The sequence below is a fragment of the Elgaria multicarinata genome, chromosome 9 (genome assembly GCF_023053635.1).
Source record: "Elgaria multicarinata webbii isolate HBS135686 ecotype San Diego chromosome 9, rElgMul1.1.pri, whole genome shotgun sequence".
NCBI classification, from domain to species: Eukaryota; Metazoa; Chordata; class Lepidosauria; order Squamata; family Anguidae; genus Elgaria; species Elgaria multicarinata.
The window spans coordinates 87917923-87941146 of NC_086179.1; the positions used below are offsets into that span (position 1 = coordinate 87917923).

Here is a 23224-nt window from a genome sequence, read left to right on the forward strand (position 1 = left end):
CCATGGTTTGATATCTCTGTTTGCTTTAACTGAAACAAAGTTGAAAGAAACCACAGCCCCCCACGTTTAGACATTAGATGGAGCTGCACTTTGTTCTAAAGCGGAAGCTTCCAATCTCTGCCTTATGTGTGGAGCTGGAGAGAATATACAAGCCCAAGGCTTAGATAGGCTTGTTCCCATTAACACAGATGTGGGGGACCTGCCACTCTCAGAGGTTATTGGACTACAATTCCCATCATCCCTGACCATTTGCCATGCTGGTTGGTATTGATGGGAGTTGGCTTCCAACAACATCCACAGGGCAATACCAATTTATGAAGAAGAATAGCTTTGTTTAAAGACCTAGGTCTTATACCTAATAGGTCTCATTCATATTTGATTAATTTTTTATTGGGGGATACTACTCCATCCATTTCTGAAAAAGTAGCCTGTTTTGCTTTTAAAGCATCAATTTTAAGGAGGAAGTTTTCTAATGATGATCAAGTTTTAAGTTGCGACAGAGTCTATAGAATGATGCTTTTGGATGATTTTAGTCTTGTAATGTAATCTTATATATTGGTAATATATTTGATTATTCTGTTTTATTTGATTATATATATGTTTGTAATGGCTTTGGCTACACAAATAAACTTCTCTTTACTTACACAGGGCAATAGGTTTCCCACCCTGCCATAACACTAAACCATTATGTCAAGCCAGGTGTAGGCCTGTGTGTGAGAGAAGCAGGATCCTAACAGAAGCAATGAAACACGTCAGGCAGGAATATTGCAAGCTGCAGTTCCCCCTTGAGCTTTTTAAATAAGAACCTAGACAGTTGTGTCAAGCTCAGGTTCATCACAGTTACCTGTTAGTGTTGTTAGAGGCAAGACCGATTCGCTGTCTATATCGTCCGGCGTCTGAATAAAGCCACGGGGAGAAGGTACAATGAGAACAGTTTCATCCATAGAGGACTGTTCAACTTGCTCTTCTGTTGTCGGAGAACTGAGACCCTGTATGGACAAAACAAGCAGCATTTTCCCAATTGTGTGTACAGAATAGAAATGTGCTTTTCAAAAGGTCTGAAATAGCAGATAAAATGTATGCTAATTGGCTTGCTCTAAAATAAACTACTGTGGGTAGGAGATGGAAATTTATTCACAGCTGTAGGTCTTGCCTCGCAGTTGCAAAGTCTGTCAAAGATACGTGAAACGTAGCAGTACAGTTATTAAATAACATCTTTGCAATTAGAAAGGGGGGTACAAAAGATTTCCTAGTGCATTTGTCACCTTCTCTCTCTAAATAGAATATGCCAAGGTTCAAACTGGGGTAAATACAGTTTGGGGTATTTACTGGGGTTCTTTCTCCTTGCGCCATTTTCCCAATGAAAGTCACCCCAATGTCAAAGACACTCTTCCATGCAAGTTGCCATTGAGATTGGGCCTGTTCAGACAACACGCTAAGCCATGGTTAAGCAGCAAACTCTTTTGCAGCAAATGGTTAGTGTGTTTAAACCGTGGTTATGTAGCCACCATGGTGAGGAATGGTTCACACGACATGCTAAGCCATGGTTTTCACAACACACTAAGCCATAATGTTTAGCTCAAAATGCTTAACCAACGTGGCTTATTTATTTTATTTATTTATTTTATTTATTACATTTTTATACTGCCCAATAGCCGAAGTTTTCTGGGCGGTTCACAAAAATTAAAACCATAATAAAACAACCAACAGGTTAAAAGCACAAATACAAAATACAGTATAAAAAGCCCAACCAGGATAAAAACCACGCAGCAAAATGGATATAAGATTACAATACAGAGTTAAAACAGTAAATTTTAAATTTAAGTTAAAATTAAGTGTTAAAATACTGAGAGAATAAAAAGGTCTTCAGCTGGTGACGAAAGGAGTACAGTGTAGGTGCCAGGCGAACCTCTCTGGGGAGCTCATTCCACAACCGGGGTGCCACAGCGGAGAAGGCCCTCCTCCTAGTAGCCACCTGCCTCACTTCCTTTGGCAGGGGCTCACGGAGAAGGGCCCCTGTAGATGATCTTAAGATCTGGGCAGGCACATATGGGAGGATGCGTTCCTTCAAATAACCTGGCCCCAAATCGTTTAGGGCTTTAAATGTCAATACCAGCACTTTGAATTGGGCCCGGACCTGGACTGGCAGCCAGTGAAGTTGTAAAAGGACTGGCGTAATGTGATCTTGCCGGCCAGTCCCTGTTAGTAAACGGGCTGCCCTGTTTTGTACCAGCTGAAGTTTCCGGACCGTTTTCAAAGGCAGCCCCACGTATAACGCATTGCAGTATTCCAATGTGTGTTATCTGAACAGGGTTCTAAGTGCTTAATCACATTATTATTATTATTATTATTATTATTATTATTATTATTATTATTATTATTATTATATTTTATCCCACCTTTTGCCCAATACTGGGCCATTTGAAGCACTGCGCATAGCTTTTAACAACTTAAGGGGTATGGCAACAGGATCGTGGAAAGACCTACATTATGCCAAGTCAGAGTAGGGGTCTGGATTTGCCTCTGAGCATACACTGAACAGAACTGCAGCCAGTTTCAGCGCTCTGGTGAGTGCACCTACATAATGCACATTTGTCATGTTAGGTGTACGCCTAAAAATGTACTGCGTGAAATGATCAACCTCTAAAAGCAACCTTTAAGAGTCTTTCAAATAAATAAATCTATAATAATAAAAGAGGACGTGTGTGTGTGTTTCCGTCTGTCTGTCTTTGTCTATCAATGCCATAGTTCCGAGACCATGAAATTGGACACCTGAAACTTGACATGCATAGTAAGGGGACCTAGGGGGTTCTTTTGTTTGTAAAATGCATGGATTTTAATGAATTTAAATGTGTCTGTGTAGCTGAAGCTTGCAGCAACATCTTCAGCCTCTAGAGGAAGACTTCCATTACCAGCACAGAGTTTTGCAGTCTACATTTGGAAACCAGGGGAGATTAGTAGGCCAAGGGAGAGCTATACGCCTGCCGCCTCCCCGCTGCTGTGGGGCAGCTTAACTTCAGTGGAGTGGTGTTGACAGACCCTTTCCTTGGGAGACTATAGGGGTGCACCACGGCAGGGGCTGTGCTAGGCATGGCTTCACTCGGGATGGGCACAATGGGCTTGTGCACACATAATGGTGGCAAAACATGGGTTAATTAACCCATGATTTGCTGCAGCACATGCCAGACAGGTTCCACAGCCATTTTGCATATTCAGCTTCCAATTGGAAGTTGTACCACAATGTCTGAACCCACAGTTAACCTAGCTACTAACTGTAGGCTTAATTAACCCACAATTTGCTGCCATTACGTGCAAACTGGGTCAATGTGTCCAACTCTGACAGCGGTGTAAGTTTGTTTGAAGGCTTTGTTGTGTGCAACTAAGAGCTATTCCAACCCATGCAATAAATAAAAGCAGCAGAAGTAACAGATGCTGGTGCCATTTAACAAGTCTCAACTGTGCACCAGACTCCTGTCATGCCATCATGCTTGATTTTCCTTACCTCAGAAACGTACGTTCTGGCCAAATCGGACTGACAATCCTCTTCATGCTTGAGGTCAGTATCCAAAATCTCTTCTCCAGCTCTTACCATGACCCTGTCTATGAGCTCAGTGCTGTTTCTGCCATCAAATTTGGAGGAGTCATCTTCCCTGTAAGCGGACTGCTCTTCAACAGCCAGCTTGGGTTGGTGGATGTCATCCGGAAAAGCGTCTGCTTCCAGGGACGTTGGCGGGTCCACTAGGTCAACCGGCTGAATGTCCGAACCAACAGTAAGTTCTGCCTGGGTTACGGAGGGAGAAATTTCTTCTGCTGCAACAGTGCGAATTATGACACTTGGTGCGTGACACTGTACTGTGACGTTGTCACTTGTATTCAGCAAGTGCTCCGGCTGTGAGAAAAGGCCACAAAATGGATAAGTGCCAAAGAGTGTTTTAAATGTTTCTAAGCCGAGTTTATCCTACATCTGTAACTTAACTACAAGTTTCTTAGTTCAAAACGGCTTAAAGAGAGACAGACCCAGGGCTTTGCTAGACATACCTGTTAATCCGGGCGTGTGGAGGGGCCAGCCCGTGCTGCAGCTAGGGCGGGCTGTCGCTCCTAGCTAGATGTCAGACGCGACGGGGTAAAGGAAGCCCCGTTACGTCCGCCATTTTTTTTATGTTTTAAAGGGACCAGAGCACAGGAGCGCTCAGGTAAGTTTTTTTTTTTTAAAAAAAAGGTTTCTCCACTCCCCCCTGCCCCCAATATCTCCCCCCCTCCGGCTGCGATCTCCCTCCCCCTCCCCAGCTGCAATCTCCCCGCCCTGGCTCCGCTCTTCCCCCCCATCTCTCCCGCCATCTCCGCTCTTCTATGGGGCGGTATAAAAATGTAATAAAAATGTAAATGTAATAAATAAATAGTTATCATTTTGATTTGATTTATTACATTTATATACCGCCCCATAGCTGAAGCTCTCTGGGCGGTTTACAAAGGTTAAAAACAGTGAACACTAAAAAGTATACAAAATTTAAAACCATCAAAAACATAAACAGTATAAAAACAATGGTGTCCATTTCTATGTCATCTACACATAACTGTATTTAGGGTACTACAGTGCTTTATTTAGCTATGGAAATTTTATGAAGAATTTAGTGGTGGTTGCAGAATTATTCAATAGCCTTATAATTCCTGAAGAAAATGCTCGAGGCTACAGAATGTTAAGATAGAAAAGGAAGGCACCTCATGTCCAAGTTTCTGGACACTAATGTTTGACCTCAGGGATTTAATGCCTGCAGCTCTGGTGGCACTGCCAAGCATATGGAGAAAGTTTAGGTGACCAGTTAGGGCATAAAACCCTGCCTTAACACAGGAGGAGCAGCTGGACATGGCTGGGCCTTGTAGGAGTTCAGCTCTGGCAAGTCCTGGCTAAGTCACTTCCGGTGCTGCTCATGGCCCAGTCACGATGTGGGCGGTGCGGGAAGGCGCTGATTGACGTGGTCGGCGCCTGCAAACACCTGCCGAATTTCCGTACAAAGAGTGTTATGGAGCTCTGTGCCTCTCTGCATGTGAGAAAAGCAGGTGGGGTTGGCACTGAGGACATTACAGGAGAGGAATTTGGGACCCTCTTCCCCACCCCCTTGATATCACCCAGTCCACTGGGCTGGTTCCAGGTGGCAATCTGGCCCCCCAGATCAAAAGAGGTGTAATGTTTTTGGTTTAGCTAAAGGTGATTTGCAGTCGACTGGCATGGGCTTCTGACTCCCAATCATTTAACAACAGCAGCAACAACAAATTGTCTCATCCCCAATTATACTGCGGAAATGAAGAAACCCTGGGGTAATCAGGAGTGGGTTTTGTGTGAAACAACTGAGCTCAGTTCTGGTAAAGAACACAAATACCTGGGCTCAGAAGGTGCTCGGAGACATCCTGTTCTTTAATTCTAAGTGTATGGCTTTTGCACTAGGCTCTAGTAGGTGAACCTTGGGATTCTGGTAAAAGAAAACTACGTAGATCACACCAGCAACCCCTAAAGCAGACTATGCGATGAATTTCCAAATCCAAGTCCGTGCTTCCATTGTGATGTTTTTATTAGACTATATTTTTCATTGAAGGAGTAACCCTAAGCACTCATGGATGGTGACTGATAGTCTCCTGGTGGGGAGGACGGCCCACAAGCAGAGAAGGCTTAAGTCTGTCCCTGGAGGCCTTCTCATTGCAGCGGAAAACTTTGCCGCCACCGCTGCCACTGTCCCGCAGCAGATGGGGCCGAAAAGGGGTGTGTCATGGACAGATCAAGGGAGGCTTTGGATCTGTGAGACCAAAAGAACCTTCATTACCTAACCACACCCAGCATAGAGTAGGGGAGGGTATTTTCCCTCTCACTGAAACCAATGGACCTTCTCATATCCAGGTCTGCTGCTAATTTATAACCTTGACTCAAAGGTCTTTTAGGCTGCAATCCCATACCTACTTACCTACCTGGGAGTAAGCCCCACTGAATTCAATGGAACTAACCTCTGAGTAGACATGCGTAGGACTGTCAGGTTATTAGAGGGCAGAGTGTCAAAATCAGGGCAATCTGGTAAATTTTGGAATATGGGAACACAATGTTGTCCAATTTTTTCAGTAATTTCTCTATAGTTCTTTGCTAAACCATTTTAAGCATTCTTCTGAATATAATTCACATTCTTTCCAGCTTTCATCTTATTCCAAATGCTCTTATCTTCAAGCTCTTCAATCATAATATATTCTAGTGACGGTTGAAGTACCTGGAATCAGTTGCTCTCCCTCTCGCTACCCCCCCAATATTTTAAATATTTCATAGAAAGATGGGTATTTATTAGAAAATAAATACATTTGAAAGATTAGAGCCCAGCAGGGTGTGTTTATTAAGCATCAAAATGGTGGGGAAGGCAAGGGTTAAAGCAGAACCACGGCTTTCTTGTGAGAGAACGTACTAACTTGGAAAGAGATGGTTCCTTGGGGAAAAAGCTACAGCGGTGAGAACAGATGTACCTCATGGGTAGCATGGTGGAATTGCCTTGTATGGCTCACTCCAGGGTGAGAGAGAAGAAAGTGCTAGTAGATGTGGAGAGAGTAAGGGGCCAGAATTGCTCCTAAGAGTGGAAAACCATGCCCAAAAAGTTTGTTTGAGGCTCTGCCAGTCTGTGCTAGGTTTTTTTGATGCTACTGAATTGAGCCTATGTCCCTCAAACCCCGTTGTGTGGCAAGCAATCAGGTCTAACCCACAAGTCACCTTTGCATCATTTGGTCTGCTCACAGTGGCCTGAAACAAGTCATTGTACCTTGCCACAATTAACCAATGCAGAGGATTCTCACTGGATAAAATCACAGAATCATAGTAGAGTTGGAAGGGGCCTATAAGGCCATCGAGTCCAACCCCCTGCTCAAGGCAGGGAACCACATTAAAACATCCCTGACAGATGGTTGTCCAGCTGCCTCTTGAAGGCCTCTAGTGTGGAAGAGGCCACAACCTGCCTAGCTAACTGGTTCCATTGTCATACTGCTCTAACAGTCAGGAAGTTTTTCCTGATGTCCAGCCGGAATCTGGCTTCCTGTAACTTGAGCCCGTTATTCCGTGTCCTGTGCTCTAAGAGGATATGATACCAGTAATTTTATTCTTGATTCCTTTTCTTCTAATGCCTAAATATGGAGTTTGCCCTTTTCACAGCAGCCGCACACTGGGTGGACATTTTCATTGATCTGTCCACCACAACCCCAAGATCTCTTTCTTGTTTGGTCACCGCCAGCTCAGATCCCATGAGGTTATACTTGGAGTTGGGATTTCTTTTTGTCCCAACAACGTGCATCACCTTATACTTGGTTACATTGAACCGCATCTGCCACTGGGATGCCCACTCTCCCAGCTTTGAGAGATCCCTCTTGTCCTGAGGAAATGTTCCAGTATCGTCACATCAAAACTGTTTTGCACTGGACATTCTTGTTATGTTTTACTACAAGCCTCCGACAGCTGCTACAATGGGCCAGTAATAGCTCTAAAGCCCCCCATCCTCAGCCTGTGCTGACTTTGTAGTTCTCCGTTTCCCCCTCCAAGATACGCACGGATAAGGCGTGGACAATGATCTGGTCTGGTGAGGCTGGTGCAGCGGCAGCTGTTAGGGTTACGGTTGGACTGGCGGTCAGCGTCAAAGGCAGACCCTGGCTCGAGCTCGTCTGGAGTAAATACGTGCCTGGAGTTCCCGTAGGCTGTAGATGGAAAGACTACAAAAAGAGGGAAGAAGGTCAATAGAAGCAAGTCAGCAGCTGACGGACTTCTCAAGCACACTCCTTTGAAAATCTAGGTGGAAGGAAGTCAGGTTCAAAACCGAGCCCCTTTCCGAAGTGTAAGAAAACTCAGATATGTTTAAAGCCCAGATATTTCATGACAATTGTTACCCCACTGACATTACATCCTTTATCCTGACAGTCCACCCAGACTGTGAGATGACAGATGCTTTCTTACTTATTACATTTCCCCCACTTGTCATCCAAGGAGCACAAGGAAGTGCATATGCCCCCCTCCTATTTTATTATCACAACATTCAGAGGTAGGTTAGGGACGGAGATAGTGACTGGTCCAAGGTCACTGAGCTTCATGGTGGAGAGGGGATTTGAAGTTGGGTAAAGTCCCAGTTTAACATGCCATTTGCTTGATCAGGAATACGGCAACAGGCAGCCTGCGGGTGTCCCGTCCCTGAAATTTGTGGCGGTGGTAAAAATATTGGCGTTTTGCCACTGGTTTTTGGTGGCAGACTACTATTGAAGGCTAAAATCACCAAATTTAGCTTACTTTCAAGCAACATGTTAGCCTTCTGTAGCTGCCAAAAATTAGTTCACAGTTTTTTTTGTTTTCTTTTTGCCACGGCCATATTCACCAGTGTGGCAGAAGTGTGGGCTGTGGGAGGTCTTTGTGTATATGAAAATGCCTCCCCGCCCACCGAAAGATGCCCACCTCTTCTAGATAGCATTCATCCACTCTATAGAAAACAATTGGATCAAATCCAGCCGACAAAGTCCTATTTATTTATTGCATTTTTATACCGCCCAATAGCTGAAGCTCTCCCTACACGGCTTGGGTCCACGTTACCTTAGGGATGGTCTTCCCGTTTTTAGCTTTCTGGATAGAGATCCTCAGTTGAGGCCTCATTTCAAATCCCTTCTTTGTCTGATCATTAGATTGGCATGGAGAAGAAGAAGGGTCTTCCCAATAGTGGCAACTCTCTCTGGAATTCTCTTCATTGGGCCACCTCCTGTCCAACCTTTTGGAAATTTTGAACATATAAGACCGATTCTGGCCGGCCTGCATTGGCTGCCTATATGTTTCTGAGCCCAATTCAAGGTGCTGGTTTTGACCTATAAAGCCTTACACGGCTTGGGACCACAATACCTGACGGAACACCTCTCCCAACATGAACCTACCCGCTCACTGCGCTCTACATCTAAGGTCCTCCTCCGAGTGCCTACTCCAAGGGAAGCTCAGAGGATGACAACAAAGGACAGGGCCTTTTCAATGGTGGCCCCCCGATTATGGAACGATCTCCCCGACAAGCTCGCCTGGCGCCAACATTGTTATCTTTTCGGCGCCAGGTTAAGACCTTTCTCTTCTCCGAAGGCATTCAACAGCATTTAACAACATATGCTGAGTTTGTTTGTTTTTAACAGATCCCAGAATAGCTGTTTTAATAAGGATACTGTTGTTTTTATGCTTTTTATGTTTTTAAACTTTGTATATTTGTTTTAATGTTCACTGTTTTAATTTTTGTAAACCACCCAGAGAGCTTCGGCTATGGGGCGGTATATAAATGCAATAAATAAATTAGTCAAGTCATTTTTCTTCCACCAGACACATGCAGAAGGAGGCAAATTGCTAAGCTGGTAGCATTTTCTGTTGCTGTTACACTGTTTTAGGGTTATTTTAAAAGGTGTTTTGGCATTTTAATTCTGGCTTGAATTGTTATCTCAGTACTGTGCTTTATTGTTATTTTCATGCTACAAGCTGTCCTACAAGCTTGTCAGGCCATGTGGCAGGATATAAATACAAAAACAAAAGAACAAAATAAATACATTTCAGCGTATCACCTCTGATAGTTCAACAACAAATAGCCAAAAACAAATGTATTATGCTATTAAATGTTGTGGCCATCTGGTAGGGTCTTGTCAAATGAAGCTATAGAAATCTTGTTTTCAATTAACTGGATTATTTACAGTACAATCGAATGGATATCAAAGGGACTTACTTCTAGGTAAGTGAGTATTGAGTTACAGCCTCAAATTCCCAAAGTGCAGTTAATGGGAAACCATAATACAGTTTCTTTACTTCGTTTTGAAGCTTCCAAAACTTCCATCAATAAGATCCTGGTCAATGAATCTCAAGCTTTTTGCAAGACTTTCTATGACATAACAGCACCATGTAGACACATGGTGCTTTTAAATGCAAAAAGGCAAACCGGTATAATCAGGTGTATAAAAGTATGGTATAATCAGGCCAATTCCGGAGTACTTACTGGCAGAATCTCAAAGGTCTGCAGCGTTCCACTATTTAGCGTTATAGTCTCAGAGTCAACAGAAGCAGCAGGGGAATCAGCAGAAGCTATGTGAGTAGGAGGGGAAAATATATACAGAAATAAGTAAAGCAGCCTTGGGTGTATTTAACTGACAGAGAGAACATTTTGTAAACCGCCCACTTAATTTTGTAAACCGCCCAGAGAACGTTGGCTATTGGGCGGGACAGAAATGCAATAAATAAATAAATAAAAACTGAATGATTTATTCTCCAGAGTGGTGCTTCCAAGATGGCAATGCAGTAGCGGGGAAATTAAATTTGTATATAAAGAAGCCACTATTACACTGGTTAATTGATTTGACCTTTGGTTGGGAACAATAAAATTACTACTGCTGATTATGCAGAGATGTGGCAGAGGAAAGTACATACAAGGACCTGGTTTGGACGACACAAGAGCCTACATGGTTTAATTAACCCTCGGGGCATCACGGGGCATTGTATCTGCCATTATGAATATGCAAGCCCCAGCCAGGGGTTGCTGTGGCATGTCGTGTTGTGCTTATTTGAGGGTTAAACAACCCTTGCATAACCCACGGTCTGTTTTAGGGTTATGTGAGGATTGTCTAACCCTCAAATAACCCCCTCCAGCTGAGTTTGCATAACACAAGGAGCCACAGTAACACCCAGCTGGGCCTTGCATATTCATAATGATGACTGGCATTCGCCAAAGCTCTTCATGGGTAAATTAATCCACAATCGACTATCACGTCATGCAAACTGAGTCTATAACTACCTAGAGATTAATGAAAGCCTAAAACATTCAGCTAAATGTTATTCAAGAGACATTATAACACCACAAACATCCCACCAAAGAGAGAAATGCACAGTCCGTGTGACTAGAAGGACAGCACAGATTGTTTACTACAGTTGTAGAGTCATTTAAAGTGGCCCAAGAGAGGAGACAGAATATGGGCAAAGCTTTAAAGGGGAGCATATCGCCTAACCCCTGCTTCTGTTTGTGGGGGCCCACTGGATCAGGCCATGCTTCAATTCTTCCTAGCGTTCCATCAAGAGGAGGAACAACTATCACTCAGAAGTAAAGGTAAACACTGAGAAATTCTGATATTCATTTATTCAAGGTATATATGTAAGTCGTTTTTTAGAACCAAGCCCTCCAAATAATGCACACAAAATGAATGAAACAACAGTACATCAAGAAGGTCACATTAAGTATACTGTAGATACAGCAAATAGGAAAAAAAAACCCACCCTGCTTTGAATCACACAGAAAGGAAACAGTAAAAAAAAGAGGCAGATTTATTCCTGATTTTTTACACTTATATTCCCCCTCTTCCTCCAAAGAGGTCAGGCTGGCTAACATGGAAGAGAAGCAACCTCACCACATCAAGTTAAGCCTTTATCATCTCCAAACATAACATGCCTTTTCAACGTTTCACATTCTTATGGTTACATTTGCGGCTGTCATCCGTCACTGAAGGGAAACCAGCGCTGTATGTACCATGTAAAATGCTGCCGCCTGGTTCACATGATCATGGAGAGGAAATAAGTCATAAGTTGCATAATTATCCTTGGCGACATGGTTTGTTGCGTGAACCCGGCCAAGGTGGCTTGTTGTAGTGAGTAATGAGCCACCCAGAGCCTTACAACGCCCATGGGTTCATGCAAACCCAGTCACTGTGTGGTGCATGACATGTTCTGCTTATCACTGTGTGTGCTCATGGGTTTTTTGTTCATCTGGAGTAGCCTGCAGATCAACTTGCTGCCTGGTGAAAAAGAGACACTCACATCTCTTAAATCAGGAAGCCCATGAGGGGTTGGGGAGAAGAAACGAATCATGAGCTTCGGTTACTTACAGACGTGAGTAATCTGGACTGGAATCTGTAAAGCTGCCATGGGGCCGGGAGAGTTGCCCGAATTCTCATCCAAGCGTGCCACTCGAATCTGAACGTGTTGAACCCCAGAACCGGAATGAGCGTTTGGCAACCCAGGTAAAGATTTATTCTCTGAAAGCTGGTGCCCTGGAGCGTTTTTTTGGCTTTCATGAAGCTGTTTTAGACCTTTTATAAGAACTTAAGAAACAACAACAACACGGTCACTCAATGTTGCTGGAAATATAAAGAGGAAAGCATTAGGAAAAAAGATGGTGTGTATGATTGATCATGAGAAGATTAAACATAATCAAACTTTGTTTTTACAATGAACTTCCCATCCCAATCTATAAAGGGCAAAAGTTTGAGTAAACAGTAAAACGTATTAGTCAAATTAGATCTTTATCTAGTCTTCTATTTAACTACTTGTCCTGTCACCACTGGCAACCAGAAAATCCACACTGGTGAGTACGTGACAATTCCTCCTGGTGAGTGAGCAGGCTGGCAAGAGAAATACAAAATGATGTCCCTCCTTTGCCAGCTTGTTCAGCTTCCATGCTGGCTGCAGAGGAACTAATTTGCATTGAGGTCATAAGAAACTTAGAGAGACCCTTTCAGTAATATGGGGGGACACATCCCTTAAACCAGCCTTTCTCAACCTGAGGCGCTCCAGATGTGTTGGACTACAACTCCCAGAATGCCCCAGCCAGCTGGCTGGGGCATTCTGGGAGATGCAGTCCAACACATCTGGAGCGCCCCAGGTTGAGAAAGGCTGCAATACCAACATTGTGGGGTTACATCCAGAAAAGGCTGTTAATAATGGAAAGATTAGCTTCTTTCTGCATTCCTCATACATGTTACAATGCAAAATGACATGTTTGACAGATTCTATTGCTCCAGAGCTACAGGGTCAGGTCCGTTCATTAACCAGGATTTTACTAAACCGTCCTTCCAGTAGCGCTGATGGCAACACATTAAAGCGAGCGAGGGCAAATGCTCTTCTATACTTTGGAATGGTTAACACATACAGATATGGAAGCTGCAGTGAGTCCGTAGTTATTGAAGCACCAGGGCAAGTAGCCATTGATGGCCTTCTCCTCCACGAATTTGTCCAATTCCCTTTTAAAGCTGCCTAAATTGGTACCATCACTACATCTTAGGGTAGCAAATTCCATAGTTTAACTGTCCATCCCAGAATGCCCACTGCTCAGCTTTGTTGGATGACCCTGGTTCTAGCGTTACGAAAGAGGGAGAAAACTTCACTTTCTCTACACCATGCAGAATTCTGTTCACTTCTGTCATGTCTAGATGCTGCCAGATCTAGCATGTGTGCTACCACATGTGTTGGGCCAATGCAATGTTGAGACATAGTTGTTATGGAGGCCATGAATTCCTGAGCCAGCCCAGATACGGGAGCCTCAGCATGAAGAATCACGATATCCTGAGGCAATAATCCTGGATGTCCTCAATATCAAGTGTGAAGAAGGACTTCCCTTTTTTCCTATCTGAATGCTCCACCATTCAGCTTATTTATTTTTTAATTATTTATTCACGTTATTTATTTTGCTGCTCTGAGCTGATGGCTGGCACAGAGGGCCACGTACAGCTTGCAGGTTTCCCAAATGTTGTCCTAAGTGCTAAAGGATTATTTTCTGTTCTCATCCCTGCCCCCACCCCCCCGTGCACAAACAAACTAACTGCAGGCGAGTCACAGCTTCAAAGGACAGGAATACACAGAGAAAAAATGCTCCTTTATTTTGAGCACAGAAATTGTATTTAAATATGGCACAAGAAGTTCTCCCCATTCCTGAATCACTGGCTGTGTTCAGAAGACAGCTTAAACCATGGCTTTAACCACAGTGGTTAAGCCAGAAAGCCAGTCTGTGTTCGGAAGGCACCTTAAACCACGGCTTTAACTATAGCAAATAAAGCAAGAAGCCTTCTTTGCTGTGGTTAAAGCCATGGTTTAAGGTGTCTTCTGAACACGGCCTAGCTTTCTGGCTCAACCATCATGGTTAAAGCCATGGTTTAAAGTGTCTTCTGAATGGGCCCACTGTGAATTAGACCACACTGCACAATTTCAGAGGCTTCCCCCACCCCTGCAAGCAGTTTCCAAAAATGTCCTAATAGGAAAATCTCTGGACTTTTGTTTAATCTCTTCTGCCCTAAATGTAGACTTTAATGACTGAGTATTTAAACCAACGGCACTGGGGTCATTCAAAACTCCCAAGAACTAAGCCCACTGGATATGTCATTTCAAAATTGCCGTAAGTTTAGTTATATCCCCCTCCCCAAAATGGTTTGGTTTCAACCATTTTAGCAATTCAAGTGCTACCTTCTGGGTTTCAGTAGCGAAGGAGAATTTCTGAACATGGAAAAAAAACAGCACGTATAGTCCTGAACACTTTACCAGGAAATGAAACCTCTTTGTGGTTTGCAATCTGCCTCTTGATCGTCCACCATTTGCTGCGGAGCCATTGCGGTGAGCGCACGCTGGTCCAGCCTTCCGCCAGCAGGTCCCAATTGATATCATTCTCATCAGAGACTTCTAGCTCTGCTATTCTGACAGGATTACATGGAAGAGAAGTATGGGTTAGGGAAGATAGCTTTTAGGGAAGAAGGAGTCTTGCATAACCCCTGCTTTGATCGCATTTTGTGAAACTGCACCATTAACAAATGGCACATTCGTTCTCAAAAGGTGTTAGGAACTGTGAGTTATCTGACGATGAGGAGTCTGGGGATGAAGAGCCGCAGGCTGGACCCAGTCCCAGCATGGCTGGGCAGCAGCCAGCGGAGGCTCCCTCCAGCTCAGCCTTAGAGGAAGAGCAAACAAACATCTTACAGGTGCCATCGTTCAAACAACAAAGGGCGGAGAAGGAGGCGTTACGCAGATCCAAGCGTATTGCTACTAAACGCCAGATAAACCGGGAACAGCTGTGATTCTGGGCTTGGGTATTTAAGTAACAGTGAGCAGGCCAGGAACTTGTCAGACTTAATCTGGTTTGCCTGAGAAAGCGCTGGACCTTGAAACCTCTGCCTTGTAGTGCTCGTGCTGTACTGGTTGGACTACGGACTTCTTGGACCCTGTGACTCTCTCCTGCCCTTTGGAACTCAGACAGGCTTTGTGGACCTTCGTGACCCTCTCTCCTTTGCCCTTTATGACAACTGGATTGATTTATGGACTGGCTTTGACTTCTTCATAGGCACAGAAAGACTGTTCTGTTTATTTGTGTTTGAACTGTGTGTTGAACTGATTCTCGACCAGAGAAATACAAGTTAAGTTTTATCTCTTCATCTGGTGTGTTTGCTGTTACCTGGCGGCGTTCCCAGTCTGGGCACACAGCCCATTTAGATAATTTGAAAAGTGGCTGGTTGCTAAGCCGCTTCTCAGGACGAAAGGTAAGAGGTGGTCTCAAGAGGGGTTGGTCTACATCACAGAAGCTGCCATACCACGTTCAACCCTTTGTGGGCCGTGTCAGCAGAAAGGCCCATATTTGCACAGGCCAGCGTGGGAATAATGGGCTCAAGTTACAGGAAGCCAGATTCCGGCTGGACATCAGAGAACTGCCCAGAGAGCTTCGGCTATTGGCCGTATAGAAATGAAATAAATAAATAAATAAATAAATAAAATTCCTGACTGTTAGAGCAGTATGACAATGGAACCAGTTACCTAGGGAGGTTGTGGGCTCTCCCACACTAGAGGCCTTCAAGAGGCAGCTGGACAACCATCTGTCAGGGATGCTTTAGGGTGGATTCCTGCATTGAGCTGGGGGTTGGACTCGATGGCCTTCTAGGCCCCTTCCAACTCTGCTATTGTATGAGTGTCAATTGTCTGTGATGTACCTCCTTATTGTGGATAAACACTGGGATTTTCATCTTGCTACGTTTTTACAAGCACTTAAAATTCAGCTTTTAAAAATTTCAAAGCAAGAACATCCAAATATGGACTATTAACTGCACTGTAAAAAATCCAAATTAGAAACACAGAAGAAACCCTTCCCCCCCCTTACAACCCACCATGCAGGTTCTTTCCCCCCAAAAGTGGCACAAACCTAAGGATCAGGTTTATTTCATCTTCCTTCGTCCACTCAGTGCCTCCACTCTGTTTCCAGTTTAGGTAGTTGAGCCATTTGGAGCGGCACTGCTTTTCGGACCGCGTTCCTACTCGTTCTGCCACAGCAGCCCAAGAGACACCTTGTGTGACAATGTCACCAGGTTCCGTGCTAGTTAATTCGTGGACCACTTCTGCTAATCTCTTTTCCTCTTCTTCTGTCCATTTCCCTGAAATTGGTTTCAAAAAGTACATAACTATAAATGGCACCGAAAAGGGAAAGCGTAGTTTTCTTGAGACGTAGGCCCCAATTCCCTCGTTTCTGCTCTCCTCTTTTTTCCCCTCTTTTTTTGGGGGGGGTTCAGCAATTTCTCTACACCGCCAAGTTTTTAAACTGCTCTGTTCCATCTTATGGTTTGTTGGTCATTCAAAAGCAGAGTTAGAGAAAAATGCAGCTTCTTAAAAGCCTGATGCAAAGACTTCCGGTGTCATGTCTACAATCTGTAATTTAGTCAACTCTCCAGAGGCATACTTGCTGTACCATTTGCTAGCATACAAAAGGTTCTTTTAACATTGTGAGTAGGACAGATGAAATTTAGTATAAGTACCAAGATACCTCAACTAAAAATGTAATCTTAATTAATGCAGCCCAAAATAGCAAATGCTACTTTGGGCTGCATTAATAGAAGTATAGCTTCCAAATCACGTGAGGTACTGGTTCCTCTCTATTCGGCCCTGGTTAGGCCTCATCTAGAGTACTGCGTCCAGTTCTGGGCTCCACAATTCAAGAAGGATGCAGACAAGCTGGAGCATGTTCAGAAGAGGGCAACCAGGATGATCAGGGGTCTGGAAACAAAGCCCTATGAAGAGAGTCTGAAAGAACTGGGCATGTTTAGCCTGGAGAAGAAAAGATTGAGGGGAGACATGATAGCACTCTTCAAATACTTAAAAGGTTGTCACACAGAGGAGGGCCAGGATCTCTTCTCGATCCTCCCAGAGTGCAGGGCATGGAATAACGGTCTCAAGATAAAGGAAGCCAGATTCCAGCTGGACATCAGGAAAAACTTCCTGACTGTTAGAGCAGTACGACAATGGAACCAATTGCCCAGGGAGGTTGTGGGCTCTCCCACACTAGAGGCCTTCAAGAGGCAGCTGGACAACCATCTGTCAGGGATGCTTTAGGGTGAATTCCTGCATTGAGCAGGGGGTTGGACTGGATGGCCTTGTAGGCCCCTTCCAACTCTGCTATTCTATGATTCTATGATCCTGCTGATCCCCAACTCATAAGTTAAATTTGTGATGAAGTTCCACATCACATAGGGAGCACAGATCATATGGATATTTGCCATGCAGTGTCAGCAGCGGAAAATACCTGTATCATCTGGTCATCGTGTGTGTTGAGGCATCTCCATGATCAATTAAGTGTGGAAGCAGAGTGGCTTTGTGATAACCATGCTGCTGCAGAGGCAGCAAACAAAATACTATGCATTCATCTAGGAAGTACCATGGACAGCTCCCTGAAAAACTCCACCACCACTAATGTATCTAAGGCCAATGCACTACTTGGGATTATTACACAATAGACAGGAAAGAGTATGGAAGATATGGAGCGTATGGAACCTGCTAGGAGTACTAGAAACATATACAAGCTCTGTCTGCCTTCTAGCCCATCACATTAATGTGCATTCCTCAGTGTCATATAAAAAAGGTGTTACAGCATAAAACCATTATTCATTTAGTAAATTAGTATTTCAAAAACTTCCTAAGATATGTTTGACATTGCTGAAGATTAAATATATTTTCTTCAACGCAATCGATATGTCTAGGAAACTGTTCACACGGGGAAAGCTACCACAGACTTAGCTACAGTTTCCTTTGCTGGTTATCTTAATATCTGTACCCGTATTGCAGGTGTCCTTCATCAGTCTGCATCTATCTTTTACTGAAGAAGCACTTCTGCCAAGGGCAGCTCCTATAGTTGCCCAGTCATTTCCATGCTTTATTCTTAGCCTAAGAGGAAAGAGTGTATTAGGATTGTGCACTAGTATCGTGCAAAACAGTCAATTGCATTGTAGACCAACAGAAGCTTCTTCATGGATTCAGAATGGAGGGGAAAACCCTTGATCAGTCAAAAGTTTTGTTTTCTCTAAGTGACCTAGATGAAGCTTTTTACCAGTTCCACAAATATGTGGTGAGGTTCCGCCTGTTACACTGTAACACAGCTTGAGGTCTCAGAGACAAGGACCGAGACCTCCTCCCTCTGTAAAATCCTGTTGAATTTACAAGCAAGTCATTTTGTTCACAGAAGACAGAAAACTGTTAAAAGTCTAATACGAATTCTCCTTCGCCTCCCTATAAGCCAGCACAGTGTACCTCCATTTTAAACACTCACTCATTCCTCTCTCCCCTCTGCATTTCAAACTGGCCGAAATTATTAAATAATTACTGATCACTTTATACTTATCTAAAAAAACGTCTTTGGAATTCTATTTTCTGACGACACATGCACACAACACGTTTTCAAATAGAGGAACTGTATCCAAAGGGAGAGGCGGGTAAGAAATAATAATAATAATTATTATTATTACATAGCCCTGCATTACTGTACTTGCAGCGTCAGCCCCAACACTCTATAATGACTTTTGCTTGACAGAAAAGTCCAGTGAGAGCACTTTAAAAATCTGAGGATGCCCTACGTGGCACTGATGGATTGGGATCAGGAATGAAAACCCTGCATTAAATTCCTTGGAAATGGGGAAGAGGACATTAGGGACCACTCACTTTGCATGCCCCACCCTGATGTTCGTCCCCTATTTCCTCTCTCCCTGCCAACATCACTCCTTCCTCTTCTAAACGGAGCAGGGGAAGCGAGTGGGAATTGGCACCCTCACGTAATTGTAAATAGGCATGTTCCCGAGACAGGAATCATGCTATACTGATAACATAAAATAATTCATTAATAGAAATCACAATTAGATAAAATCTTGGAGAAACATCATGTTTATTATCTAAGATATGGGTGTTGTTTTGTATATTTTATTATATTGAGTTGTATTACATTTCAATTGTAGCTCCTGACGAAGGATCTGACGATCCGAAATGTTGAGCCTTCTTGAACTTTTAAATAAAAACATTGTCGTTTGACAAATACCACCCTACAGAAATATCATCCTGTATAGCACCAGAGCCAGCCTCTCTTTCCACATCTTTTTGTGGTGCTTTTTCTCCTTTTCCCCCTTCACCCTCAGGGATCGGAGTCAGTCCATGGTGCTTTAGTTGCTAACTGTGGGCTGAAACAACTTCATGGAAAGGGATCTACAGGCTCTTCTGAGCTATGTACAAGATCAGATTATTAGGAAAATAAAACTTACTCCTTGAGCTTTTCAATTTCGTCTGGAGTGTACCTGTAAAACGCAGAAGTGGCATTTAATTAACACGTGGTAATTTCAATTAGATCCCCCCATTCCTAGACCTTGATTAGTAATTTATTTATTTATTTATTACATTTATATACCGCCCCGTAGCCGAAGCTCTCTGGGCAGTTTACAAAGGTTTAAAACAGTGAACATTAAAAACAAATATAAAAATTTTAAACCATCAAGAGCATTAAAAAATAATCGCTTAGTAATATGCTAACATTATTTGCAAAATATAAGACAGCAGTCCCTTTCAGAAATAAGGGAAAGTTGATGTGTAACATTTTTATTTATTTGTTTTTACTAGATTTATATAGCCACCTATCAACACATGTTCCCTGGGTGGCTTATAAAACAAGAAACAAAACACAATATTAGTAACACATGATAATAATTAAAAAAAAAAAACTAACATAGTAGCACACCTCATTTCTGGTGGAGGAAAACACAATCATTTTACAAAAATAAAACATGAGTTTACACAGTAAGAATCCAGACTTCGTTTAAACAACAGTCAACAACATCATGTCTTACTAGTCTGATATGAAGGTTAGGAATAAAGAATCAAACTTGTTAAGGAAACAACTGGACAGAGACTATGGCAAGAATGCTACAGTCCTGTAGATCCTTATTCATATATAACAAAGATCTGACATACCAATTATTAATCTTGCCAATACTTTATTTGAAAACATCTATGAGTCACGTGCACACAGCATCACATTAAACAAGAAGGTTCATGTGTGTGTTTAGACAGAACTTTAAAAGGGAGTAGACCAATAATGTAACATCTTGGCAAAAGGAAGAAACTACCAATGATTCATTTTTCTGGCCATTTGAGAAAAAGAAGTCCCAAGAGGCTTCACTTTGAGGTATTGTCATGTCTAGCCCTGGAAGGTAGAAGAAGGTGTTTCAGGTAATCAATCAGAATCAGACTCTGATGTAGAGGAGTCGGCGCCAGACACAGGCCAGCTTGTACCAGTGGGGAGAAAGCTCTCATGGTTACTTCCCCAGCTGGTAATGATCTCAATCCAGAGCTTATCTCGTCAAGGGCAAATCATACACACTCAATGGGACACCAACATTCTTCTGAAGGAGAGTGCCGACAGGCTAGCTGACCCTAGGGTGCAACACAGGCTAAAATGGGCGGAGTGAAAGGAAGGCGAGAGAAAGTCAGCCCGGCTCTCAGTGCATCAGGACCCGCCTCAGAACTAGCCTCTCTGAAGTTAATGCATTTTGGGAACCGGCTTTCCCTTCTCCTTGAAAGGACAATTGTCTCACTTAGTTTGCATAGTTTTGCCTAGGGGGAAGGTTCCAAGAGATTAGACTCTCTTCAGGTGGGGAGAGATGTTTATTGCTTAAATAAAGCTTTGTGGATTACTTAGCAGGCCTCGTGAAGGCAGAAGGTTTTTGAGAAACAGGACAGGTACACGGCCCACGAGGAGGAGTGAGGAGCCTTATGACAAAGGTGAAAGAAGAAAGTGCAAAAGCTGGGTTGCAGTTAAACCTCAAAAAAACCAAGATTATGGCAACCAGCTTGATTGATAACTGGCAAATAGAGGGAGAAAACGTGGAGGCAGTGACAGACTTTGTATTTCTGGGCAAAAAGATTACTGCAGACGCTGACTGCAGCCAGGAAATCAGAAGACGTTTACTTCTTGGGAGGAGAGCAATGACAAATCTCGATAAAATAGTTAAGAGCAGAGACACCACACTGACGACAAAGGTCCGCATAGTTAAAGCAATGGTATTCCCCGTAGTAACCTATGGCTGCGAGAGCTGGACCATAAGGAAGGCTGAGCGAAGGAAGATAGATGCTTTTGAACTGTGGTGTTGGAGGAAAATTCTGAGAGTGCCGTGGACTGCAAGAAGATCAAACCAGTCCATACTCCAGGAAATAAGGCCAGACTGCTCACTTGAGGGAATGGTATTAAAGGCAAAACTGAAGTACTTTGGCCACATAATGAGAAGACAGGATACCCTGGAGAAGAGGCTGATGCTAGGGAAAGTGGAAGGCAAAAGGAAGAGGGGCCGACCAAGGGCAAGATGGATGGATGATATTCTGGAGGTGACAGACTTGACCTTGGGGAAGCTAGGGATGGCGACAGCTGACAGAAAGCTCTGGCGTGGGCTGGTCCATGAAGTCACGAAGAGTCGGAAGCGAATGAACGAATAAACAACAACGTGGCCCACAGGCCCTCAGCATGCAGGTCCTGTGCATCATGGGGCATGGGTGAAAGTCTTGGAGCTCATCTACACCAAGCAGGGTATTCCACTATAAAAGCAGTATGAAAGCGGTATATAAAAGGCAGGAGCCACACCAAGCAGGATATAGCAGTATGAAAGCGGTATATGGTATGTGTCATGGGCCCCAACAGTTGTCAGTGCACTTCCATACCGCTATAAAGCAGTCGTGTGGCTCCTGCCTTTTATATACCACTTTCATAGTAGAATATCCTGCTTGGTGTAGATGAGCCCTTGGGCTCATGCTTCCCACCACCATGTAGAACCTCATGTGTGACCATGAATCCAGAGGTGGTGCTAAAGCAGCAGTTATCAACTTTTTTTGCTCCATTCCCCCCTTTCACCATTGTTCAGAATATAATTCCCCCCTTCCCAAGATAGTCTAACTCAAAAGGTGCATTCCAAATAATATGCATATAATATTGAAAATCTTTTATTTATTTTTCTATTTTACTCCCATTTAAAGGGGCTAGCCCCTTTTATATTCTCAGCTCCCATGCTTTGTGTTGCCCCTTTAAATGGGAAGCTTGAAACTTCTAGGATTGCGAGGGAGGGAGGGAAAAGAGAGCAAAGGCCTGGCTTTTGCAGACGACATGACACTTTTCTGGGACGTTTTTAATAACACGTGTAGGAAGACATAATCCAGAGGACGTCATACTTTGCTGAATAGTAGTCCCAATTTCCCCCTGGAACCCTAAAATCCCCCCCCAGGGGGGAATTCCCCCTTGTTGAGAACCCATGTGCTAAAGTATGGGCAGGAGGGGTGACAGCAACTTGCTGCCACTCCCCTTAAAACAACTTCAACAAGTGCAGCACACCTGGTGCCACACTTGCCTGGACTGCTCCTCCATTGATCTGAGTTCTGGAAGCTCTGTGGCTTCCTGTGCTGATGCGTAGTATATGTGTAGACAATATACAATCCTGGAAGTTAGTGAGGCAGGGCCTTACTGGCAAACAAGGACCTGATCTGGCTCTCCTGCACTTGCATAGGACCCAGGTTTTTATTCTAGGCAGGCATCTAAGCTGGGCTTCCATAGTCTATCAGATTTCTTCTCCTTGGAAGAGGACATTGGTGGATGGGTCATGCTGGTGCAGTGTACACACATGGAGATGTAAGTGCATGTTGACCAAAGATTGTGTGAGCTTCCACATGCAGTAGCAATGTTGGAGAGGTATGCCTTAGTCCCACAAAAAGAGACTCTCTCAACTTACCAATGTTGGGAATTCTGAATAATGGTATCACAACTATAGCAAGGTATATATGTGTAGAAATCTACTCCTTTATCATCATTTTCCATTTTTTTAAAAAAATTTCCCACCTTGATTATTCAGATCTGAACAGTTGCTATGAGTTAAAAGGGGCACAAGTCCGTTCACAACCCTCATCATACCGTTTGGGTCAAACGTTAGAAGGTTTCATACTTGCCAACGTGGTTTCGGTCATCATACATGCGAAGGACTCGTCTATAAACAGCAAAGAGAGGCCGGTTCAGACCCCATGCAATGGTCCTGTAGAAATCTTTCCTTTCATCTTTTGACATCTCAAAGATGATTTCAGTAGCATCTTTTATTCCACGTGCCTAGTCACATTAAGATTTGGATGACAATTTAAGTTTCCCAT

At 43.5% G+C, this 23224-nt stretch overlaps 1 protein-coding gene across 3 annotated transcripts in view; it reads right to left on the reverse strand.

Annotated features, from left to right (window-relative positions):
• Window positions 1-23224, reverse strand: part of DMTF1 (cyclin D binding myb like transcription factor 1) — a 48408-nt gene that overhangs the window by 2813 nt on the left and 22371 nt on the right. For 2 of the 3 annotated variants that reach the window (XM_063134295.1, XM_063134297.1), the window contains 10 exons: window positions 23026-23183; window positions 19315-19347; window positions 17844-17953; window positions 15945-16173; window positions 14303-14454; window positions 11878-12093; window positions 10005-10090; window positions 7564-7722; window positions 3503-3889; window positions 845-989 (listed from right to left, as the gene is read on the reverse strand). In XM_063134295.1, coding sequence (XP_062990365.1) covers window positions 845-989; window positions 3503-3889; window positions 7564-7722; window positions 10005-10090; window positions 11878-12093; window positions 14303-14454; window positions 15945-16173; window positions 17844-17953; window positions 19315-19347; window positions 23026-23183 — 1675 coding nt within the window. The remainder of the gene's footprint in view (window positions 1-844; window positions 990-3502; window positions 3890-7563; window positions 7723-10004; window positions 10091-11877; window positions 12094-14302; window positions 14455-15944; window positions 16174-17843; window positions 17954-19314; window positions 19348-23025; window positions 23184-23224) is intronic. The other variant, XM_063134296.1, reaches the window with a different exon arrangement.